The sequence below is a fragment of the Gadus macrocephalus genome, chromosome 1, assembly GCF_031168955.1.
Source record: "Gadus macrocephalus chromosome 1, ASM3116895v1".
Lineage (NCBI taxonomy): Eukaryota > Metazoa > Chordata > Actinopteri > Gadiformes > Gadidae > Gadus > Gadus macrocephalus.
In genome coordinates, this window is record NC_082382.1 from 23820932 (window position 1) to 23830886 (window position 9955).

General features: G+C 52.1%; 1 protein-coding gene across 3 annotated transcripts in view; it reads right to left on the bottom strand.

The window, feature by feature from the left end:
• tti1 (TELO2 interacting protein 1) overlaps positions 1-9955 on the bottom strand; it is a 38550-nt gene that overhangs the window by 25680 nt on the left and 2915 nt on the right. For all 3 annotated transcript variants that reach the window (XM_060053365.1, XM_060053356.1, XM_060053345.1), the window contains exons 4-12: positions 9143-9449; positions 8490-8673; positions 7225-7547; positions 6394-6801; positions 5762-5921; positions 5198-5395; positions 4701-4837; positions 4479-4619; positions 3790-3994 (exon numbers count right to left, since the gene is read on the bottom strand). In XM_060053365.1, coding sequence (XP_059909348.1) covers positions 3790-3994; positions 4479-4619; positions 4701-4837; positions 5198-5395; positions 5762-5921; positions 6394-6801; positions 7225-7547; positions 8490-8673; positions 9143-9449 — 2063 coding nt within the window. The remainder of the gene's footprint in view (positions 1-3789; positions 3995-4478; positions 4620-4700; positions 4838-5197; positions 5396-5761; positions 5922-6393; positions 6802-7224; positions 7548-8489; positions 8674-9142; positions 9450-9955) is intronic.

Genomic DNA, 9955 nt, shown 5'->3' on the forward strand with positions numbered 1-9955 from the left:
TCGTTTTTTGTGTATGGTTAAACATGACTATCAATCAATATAACAACGTTTATAGGTCATAAAGTCGAAAAAGCATAATAGGTCCCCTTTAAGCACATCCTGCAGATTCTCATAAAACACATTAGACGTTGATGGTGGCCAATAAATCCCTACCAGTGTCACTGACATTTATTCAGAAAGAATGGCATTGAGCCCTACGCGTTCCATGTTGTTTACACAGGCCCATTTGATTTGATTACACTTAAGATGATCTTTTACATAAAACATTTCCCCTTCCCCCGGATCTGTCTAATCTAAAGATATTGTAACCCGGTACATGTAATCCAGCCATTGGAGAATTACTATGCCAGGTTTCAGTGATGCAAAGAAAATCCAAGTTAGACTCACTTAATAGATTCTGGATTTGGTCACATTTGGATATTATACTATGTATGTTAATATGACCTCCTAACAGGACCTATGGTTTACAGTGTGGATCCCAAATTACTTTTAAATTTGGTGTTTAACCCAATTGTGGAAGGAGCATAAAGCATGCTGTATATTGTTGATTCAATTAAAGTCTACATGCAATACATTTGTCAAAATAAAAATGATTTTGCTTGATCTTCACCTCCAGCCCCAAGAGGAACTGTGGAAACTAAAGAATCTGAATTACATCGATGAACAGATCCTGTAGTGCCCAATGTATTGAAATCTCCTTAATTATGGCTCCTCCGTAACACAAGATTGAGTCAGGCCTGCTAGGCCCAGTTCCTCTCCTCTCCTCCGGTGAGATCAATCCATTTTATTCCTCACTTTCACTTTCACTTCACTCTTAATGTAATGTAATTGGTCTTGTACTGTCTCATTATCATTGGTCACTAAAGAGCTCTTTGATATAGTTGGTTCTTGTTTTAACATTTAAGTCCTACAATAAATACTTGCAGCCTTGTTACTTATGAAGCGCTGAACCCATGATTAGTGATTTGAACTAATTACCTGCAGTGTCTTGGTGCCGGGGGTCTCTGTGGTTCAAATAAGACTGGAGCTTTATTATTCTAAATCAAATATACAAGCTTTGGCCGGGAATGGAGCAGTCAAAATGATTGTGGTAGTTTGTCATCCCCTGCGATTGCCTTGGCAACACAGAGGTGGGCAATATTGCAGTAAGCGCAACGGCTCATCCGGTGAGAAGACTTCCTGCTTGGGTATAGTGGGTGTGAAGACCTCGACCTGCTGTCAGACAGAACGCACAGAAAGAGGAACCGCTCACAGGCGTAGGACGATAAGATCAACTCTGTGAATACAGTCAAGACCACAACATGGCTGAGGTGATTTACGCCATGCCCAACATGATGACCAAGGCCAGGTACACACAAGGAGAGAGAGAGGAGAGGATAGTGGACATCTACGCTAGCCTGGAGAGCCTCAGAGATCCACACCAGGACTCTGTGGGGACAGAGGAGTCCTCCAAGTCTCTGGGAACAGGAAGAAGTCAGCGGCCGGACGCTGTGAGCCCTCCTTGGTGTCCTATCAGGGCTGTGGTGGTGCTTCTGGGCCTGCTGTCTGTGGTCCTGCTGGCTGGACTGCTTGGGTTGGCAGTGATTTACAAGACTGACATGGACCAGGCTCGCCTTATACTGAAGAATTGCACGGAACATAGCAACACTAGTTTGGGAACAGGACTGTCCAGGTGGTTCGGATGAGTTTGGTTTTAAAAGTTACCGGATTAACAACGTGTTGGGATCCTGGAAGAAGAGCAGGGAGCTCTTTGTTTCCGACAGAGCAGATCTGGTGGTTGTGGACAATAAAGCGGAGATGGACTTCATTAGCGGGTACAACTACCACTTCTGGCTTGGAGCAACGGATGAGGCGATGTGGGGTTAATGGGACCGTCCTGTCACTGGATGACTGGAGTGGAGGGGAGCCTGATGGAGGTGAGGACCAGAACTGCTTAGGGATGGTCGTGGAGCAGAACCAATTTAAATGGACAGATGAGAGCTGTGAAGACTTATGCTTGGGGATTTGTTAACAATATTTAATAAAATGATTGAAAACATTTCTTTGTGACTATTTTTTCATCTCAATGCCAACAGACGTTGGCTGCTCTGTTTCATACTTGATGGGTTCCACCATTCGATTAGATCTGTGATAGGCTGCTAAATGTTCCTTAAAAGGAGATGTCATGAATACTTCACTGGTCACCACAGGAGCTGTACATAGATGCTGCTCTCTGATAGTCGCTGAGGTTAGGTGGTAAAGAGTGGTTGGTTTGGCTGATTTTCAGTGGCTGCAAACCACACTTCTTTATCTAGGGCTGCCTTTGTCCCCTCAATGATGTTAAGATCACCCTTCAGAAAAATGAGTACGACCCCTGGTCGTCAAACAAGACCTTGACACTTAAATAATGCTAGAGGCTTCGTTTTGTGTGTTAATACAGATCTCAGATATTTTTCTGTAGTTATCCATGGAAGTAAACACATGCAGACAAACGGTCAGATGATCTGGAAGTGAAGGCAGGGAGTACTAGTTCAGCGAACAGCATACTAGACCCGAGATTGCACGTTCAATGCCTCTGCAAAACTTGACAGGAAACCACACCCAACCCAGATCTATTCAGTTCATCGTGATCGGGTAGATCATAGCTTTAGCTAGCAAATTCTTCCTTATTGACTCCATCTTGGCCTTCACAGCAAAGGTAAATGGGGGTGTTGCAGTAAAACCTGGCAACCCACCAGCAGCCTGTTGTCCACAAAGGACAATCATAAGCGTGGGATTGTCACTGTCCCCTGTGTTTGGTATATCAGACCGTTTCTTTATGTAGCATTTACAGTATTCAGACCCTTAACTGGAGCCTCAAGCCCTCTTGGGTTTACTTTGCACAGCTCTTCAGGTCTCTCCAGAGATGTTCCACGGTGTTCAGGCCCAGACCCTGAATCTGCAGACCACGGACCTTCAGAGATGACGCCCCCAAGCTTCTCCGCAGGGATGGTGTTAGCCATTGGTGAGCCGTGCCTGGATTTCCTCCAGACAAGGTCCAAACATTGTCCAATCAGATAATTCGCCCTCAGAGGATCTCTGTCAGAGCGGTCTAAGATCCATAAGACTGGTGGTTGGTCGCCCCTCACCTTGCATTAAAGAACGATTGGATGCCAGATATGTTCAATCTGTAGATCTGTCGCCTCAACACAATCCTGTCTTGAATGGTACAATTGATTAGACTTCATGGCTTGTTTATTGGTCCTAAATGCACTATAGTGACAGTGCCTTACCAGATCATGTCAAATCCATTGAATTAGGTTATCAGGTTTTTTCGTTTGTTTCCCCTGAGAGACGGTGATTTAAAAAAACTCTAATGGGCTGTGGTGGGATCGCTTGTTCTCTAGAGACCAATGATGAGCCAAGAACTGGAACAACCAATGAGCGGTGCAGGTGAGAGGTCAGAGGTCAGCTGGTGCAAGTGAAAGCTAAGAGGTCAGCGTGGTGTGTGCAGGTCAGAGGTCAGCGTGGTGCAGGTGAGAGTTCAGTGGTCAGTGTGGTGCAGGTGAGAGGTCAGCATGGTGCAGGTTAGTGGTGAGAGGTCAGTGTGGTGCAGGTGACATGTCAGAGGTCAGCGTGGTGCAGGTGAGAGGTCATCGTGGTGTGTGCAGGTCAGATGTCACTATGATGCAGGAGAGAGGTCAGAGGTCAGCGTGGTGCGGGAGGTCAGAGGTCAGCGTGGTGCAGGTGAGAGGTCAGTGCGGTGCAGGTGAGAGTTCAGAGGTCAGCGTGGTGCGGGAGAGAGGTCAGAGGTCGGCGGCGGGGTCCTACCCAGGTCCAGCCTCAGGCAGAGAGATCCCAGGCCCTGCAGGACGGCCAGCTGCAGCTTGTAGGCCAGCGTGTGGGTGTAGACGGGCCCGGCGCGCGCGCTGACCGGGGCCTGGCGGGCCAGCGAGGCGCCCAGCCGGGGCAGCACCTCCTTGGACACCCTGCCCCGGAGGAAGTTGCCGCACGCCTCGCCCAGGGTGCACAGCACCTGGGAGCAATTACAATTAGGGCATTTAGCAGACGCTTTTATCCAAAGCGGCTTACATCGGTTGATACACACATTGACACACCGACCGACGGCAGGGCCAGGGGGTCACTCACACCGCCCGATCAGAGGGGAGCCAGGTCTGCAGAGATTGTTGGGGTGTGACGCCGTCACCAGCCGACGTAGCTGTGGCGGTGTACCCGGTGGAAACGGGTCAGACTCCGAGGGGCTCATGGGAACAACCCTCAACTCTTAACCCTTAACCCCTTAACTGGAAAACTCCTCAAAACAAACAAACACTCAGAAGGGATGGCTAACCCCAACCCTAGGAGTGCAATGTAGAATATAAGACATAACCGAGAGGATCTTGGACAAAAAATAACTTGACTTGGCGCTTTGGACCGAATTCTGCTAAACTACCGGGGGGCAGAGTAGGGGTCCCCTGGAAGGCTCCGGGGGTCCGGGGACCTTGGGGGAGAGGACTCACCTTGAAGCCCCGGAGGACGGCGAGGGGGTCGTCGTCGGTCAGCCTGCGGAGGAGCGCTGGCCAGCAGCGGTGCACCATGGGTAACAGCTCGTCCTCCGCCTCGCGCAGAACGCACACGCACAGCTCCAGGATGTCCAGCACCTGCAGGCGGAGACGCATCAGTGGGAGCACGCGCGCACGCACGCACGCAGGCACACGCACACACACACACACACACGGTACCTTGAGTCTGATGCGGAGGCTGGGGTCTGACAGCAGGTGGGTGCACCGTTGCATCACTTCCTTCGTGATGACGATGTGGGCAGGAAGCTCCTTCTTCACATCCGGCCCCTCCTCTTCCTCTGCCTCTTCTGGGGCCACTTTTCAAAACAACAGCCACAAAGTGGTGACTAGGTCGTCCTCCTGACATGTTAACATGGTGTTGTCTAGGTCGTCCTCCTGACATGTTAACATTGTGTTGACTAGGTCCTCCTCCTCCTCCTGACATGTTAACATTGTGTTGACTAGGTCCTCCTCCTCCTAACATGTTAACATTGTGTTGACTAGGTCCTCCTCCTCCTCTTGACATGTTAACATTGTGTTGACTAGGTCCTCCTCCTCCTCCTAACATGTTAACATTGTGTTGACTAGGTTGTCCTCCTCCTAACATGTTAACATTGTGTTGACTAGGTCCTCCTCCTGACACGTCATCACCGTGTTGACTGAACACAGATCTTTACCTGGCTGCTGCTCCTCCTCTTCCTCCTCCTCCTCCTCCGCTCCGATGCCCTGGGCCAGCTCCTGCTGCCGGCTGTGGTCCAGGAGGAACTGCCGGACATCCAGAGCCGTCATGTCCTCCGGGCGGGGGCCCGAGCCCCCCTGCTCCCGCCCGGACGCTGGCGCGCCCAGGGGGTCCCTGCTGGGGGGGAACCACCTCACTACAGGGGGGAGGGGGTTAGTCACGGTTGAGTGGCTGATTATGGGGGGGGGGGGGGGGGGGGGTCTTTGTGTGGATCAACTAAGAATACTGTAGTTTTGCTTTTGTAAATGGAGGAGTATGTGTTTAAATTAGCTCATTAGCTCAACTGTCAAATACTAGGAAAAATCGGTGTTTTGAAATTATTTTTATTATTACTTTTAGTAAAAGGAAAGTGTCCGTCTAACACTTGGATCAATAATAATCATTTCCCATGCGTGTCCTTAATGAGCAGGTAGGGGCTACGTCCTTGCTCATGGACGCCGACTGTGGACGTCGGGAGTCGAACCCAGAACCCCTCAGCGGCCCCCAGGGGGCGGAACCTCACCGAGAGCCTTCATGAGGGAGTGCAGCACGGCGCAGAACAGCGCCGCCGTGTGGTCGTACGAGAGGTCCAGGGCCAGCAGCACGTCGCCCACCATGTCCCCCACCAGGGGCAGCAGGCCGGGGTCCGAGTGGGCCAGGATCACCGCCAGCACCCGGGGGGCCTGTGGACCAGAGCACCGTGTGAGGCGTGCCGCCCCGATCACGCCATTTCCCCGCCGCCTAGCTCTGTCTCGGTCTTCTCGGAGAGTTTGGATTCACGACCATTTGAAACACAGCAAGCGTCACTGCTGTCACACACACACACACACACACACACACACACACACACACACACACACACACACAGAGAGAGAGAGAGAGAGAGAGAGAGAGAGAGAGAGAGAGAGAGAGAGAGAGAGAGAGAGAGAGAGAGAGAGAGAGAGAGAGAGAGAGAGAGAGAGAGAGAGAGAGAGAGAGAGAGAGAGAGAGAGAGAGAGAGAGAGAGAGAGAGAGAGAGAGAGAGAGAGAGAGAGAGAGAGAGAGAGAGAGAGAGAGAGAGAGAGAGAGAGAGAGAGACTCTCGTAGAGCAGTTCTTGGAAGCGGCTGATTGGTTGCGCGTCCGGCTGGGGCTAGCCAATCAGGGGAGCGGGTTACCTGCGGGCCGTGCTGGAGCCGGCGCAGGTTGAGGGAGACGTCGTTGAGCAGGTAGTCCGAGTTGTCGGCGATGAGTTGCCGCGGCGACGCGTAGCCACAGGCCCCGGCGACGCCGTGGACGCACGCCAGCGCGGCGCGGCTGACCAGCAGCGCCGCGTCCCCCGCCTTCTCCAGCACGGGGTACAGCGACGTCATCAGCAGGGGACGGAAGGCGGGGCCCAGGGCGTGGGCGCCGCAGGCCACGCCCTCCAGCTGGATGCACAGCTGCCAGATGTTGCTGTTGAGCTGGTGGACGGAGGAGGAGGAGGAGGAGGAGGAGGAAGAGGAGGAGGAGGAGGAGACCACCTGGAGGAGGCTGGAGCTGCTGATGCCACCGGGAGATATCGAGAGCCTGGATGGACTGAGCAGCTGGGAGGGGGGGGGGGGGGAGAGAGAGAGAGGGATTAATGGAGAGGGCGAGAGAGAGAGGGGCGAGAGAGAGAGAGAGAGAGAGGGGGCGAGAGAGAGAGAGAGGGCGAGAGAGAGAGATTAATGGAGAGGGCGAGAGAGCGAGAGCGAGAGCGAGAGCGAGAGCGAGAGAGAGAGAGAGAGAGAGAGACAGAGAGAGAGACCAAGAGGGATGAGAGTCAGATCTCATAACGTTTTGTGTCATGCATTTTGGCAGCAAAGGACCAACGAATAGCAGAAGTTACCATTATCTATTATTTATTCAGGTTCCGGAAATGTGCACAGTGACAGAATGATAACCCCTTTTTAATTTAACTGCATGTAAAATGCTATTTTCGACAAAAAACGTTTAACTTTGCGGCTGACGAGGACCAGCATGTTTACCTCCCGGTCCTGGGGGGCCTCCGAGTGCTGGGGGGCCGTGGCCAGGTTCCAGTTCCTCTCGCTGGTGTACTCCTCTATGACCGCCACCACCGCCGCCCTCACGCTCTCCCCGTCCCCACCTCCTCCTCCTCCCTCCGCCGGGGCGTGGAGCCCCCACCCTCCGCCGCCGCCGCCCGAGCCCTGACCCCACGTCGCCACGCCGACGCCCGCGGCCCCCCTCAGGGTCTCGTTCAGCACCATGGCCGCCTGCTTCCGGTAGGCCGACGACTCCCGGTACAGGTCCAGGAAGTGGTCCACCAGCAGGTAGGTGTTGCCGTAGTAACCTGCAGACCAATCAGAATCAGCGTTTGATTGGATTAATTTGAACGGTTAATTCACACACAGGAAAAATCTGGAGCGCGAAAAAAGACAAGAGGAGCATGATCGAGAAAAAGGCGAATAAATCAGAATTAATGTTGGTTTTGGTTTTTGGCTGCAGTGTGGTCTTTCAGCCACTGGGTGGCGGTAGAGTGGGCGTATTTGTGGCCAGTGGTTGGTTTCTAGTCAGCCTTCTCCGCTGTTCAGAGATTCCAAAAAGGTTTTTGTTTGGAAGTCAGGGGGATGTTTCTGGTTGTTGTTTTGGCCTTGGCCAGCCTGAAGCTATTTCGTTACCGTTCTTCATACAGTTGGGATGAAATAAACCCTCGTTTCCTTGAACGGTGCCTGGTTATGAAGCGTCATTTCGATCCCTTTCTGCTGTGTTACCCCCCTACCACGTCCGTCACTTTAGGGCTGCTACACACTGACCCAACCGTTGGCCATCTGAAACGTTTGGGGAGATAAGACGAGTTCGGGAACAAATCAGTTCCGTTTATTCAGCTGTGTTGGAAGCTTTTGGAACGAGAGGCAACGGAGTGGTCGGTTAAAGGAGGCTGGCCGTTGGTGTGAGTCTGGGCTGTGTGGGGGCCCCTTTGGGCTGTGTGGGGGCCCCTTTGGGCTGTGTGGGGGCCCCTTTGGGCTGTGTGGGGGCCCCTTTGGGCTGTGTGGGGGCCCCTCTGGGCTGTGTGGGGGCCCCTTTGGGCTGTGTGGGGGCCCCTCTGGGCTGTGTGGGGGCCCCTTTGGGCTGTGTGGGGGCCCCTTTGGGCTGTGTGGGGGCCCCTTTGGGCTGTGTGGGGGCCCCTTCGTAACAGCAGCGATCCAGTGGGATGGAACGTGAATGAGGCCATACGTAGGCCTTGCCTCTGACTATAGACGATGTGGTTGTGTGACGGGGGGTCAGCTCTGACCTAGAGTGCGACAGATCTCCATGAGCACGGAGAAGATCTTCTCGTCCCTGAAGTACAGGAAGTGCTTCCTCTGGGCGTGGCCCGCGAGGGGGTCTTCCGAGGCCGCCCCCGAGGGCGTTTCCATGACGGCGGCGGAACTCCTCTCCTCCACGATGCGAACGTCCCTCACGTCGAGCTCTAGGACCTGCACAGGAAACAGGAAGTGCTGCTTAAGCAAGACTTACAACCCTGGTTTATCAGGATGATATCATAACTTTCACTGACTTAACAATCTACTATTTGTTTTATTAAAGGTGGCATATTATAACACCAGGTGTGAGTGTGATTAGCCGTTACAAGCTGGTTTTAAAATCTGCCTCTTCTGACATCACAAGCGGGCATGTCCACCTGGATGTGCAACAGATAGATGAGCAACATTTATGTAATATGTCACCTTTAACACTTAATAACAATACGTAGGCATTATTTATCATATTGTTACGCAAAAATGTACAGATAATTGCCATAATTAGTCAAAAATATCTATGCATGTACACACACAAGATAAAAAGTGAGGGTCATGTGACGTGAACTTCAACGGCCATCTCCCGCCCTCGGAGAATGAGGAGCAGGAGGAGGAGGAGGAGGCGGAGGCGGTTGCCACGGTGACACACCTGCATCAGGGCCATGGAGATGCGCTGGAGGTGGGCGGCGGAGTTGAGGGCCCGGCCGACCAGGGGCCCCAGCAGCTTGAGGTACCCCAGGAACACGTTGAGCGCCAGCAGCTTCCTGTGGTCGTCGGCCGCCCTGAGGAGGCGGGGCAGCGAGGTGGCGAGGCCGTGGAGGTTCTCCGACAGCACCTCCACGAACGTCTGACCGGGGCTGGGGCCGGGGCCGGGGCCGGGGGGTGGGCCGCCGGCCGCGTCGCCGTGGCAACCGTCGCGCCCGCGCTCCGACGCCGCCCTCAGGGCCTCCTCACACCTGCGAGGGGGGGGGGGGGAGTCACGTTCAGCCATGGTCACATCGGAGGGAGCACCTCTCATAGAGCATCTGAACTCGACACTAGAGCTTAAACAAGCTCTCAGTTTGTTAATAAGTGATAGTTCATGGTTTATTAATTATTAATTATTATTATTATTATTATTAAATGATTCAGGGCAATAGTAAAGAGGGATTAGTAATAGTAAATAGTAATAGTAGATGATAGTCATTATCATAATAAATAGTAATTCTGATCATTTGAATTCTTAAAGTATTCGGAATAAGTTATTGTAATAGTCATAGCAGTAGTAAACGTGGATAGTCATAGTAACAGTGGATAGTATTATAGTCATAGTGATAGTAAACATGGATAGTAAGTCATAGTAATAGTAAACGTGGATAGTAATAGACAAAGTAATAGTCATTGTAAACGTAGATAATAATAGTCATACTATAGAAAACATGGATAGTAATAGTCATAGTAAACGTGGAGAGTATTAGTAAAA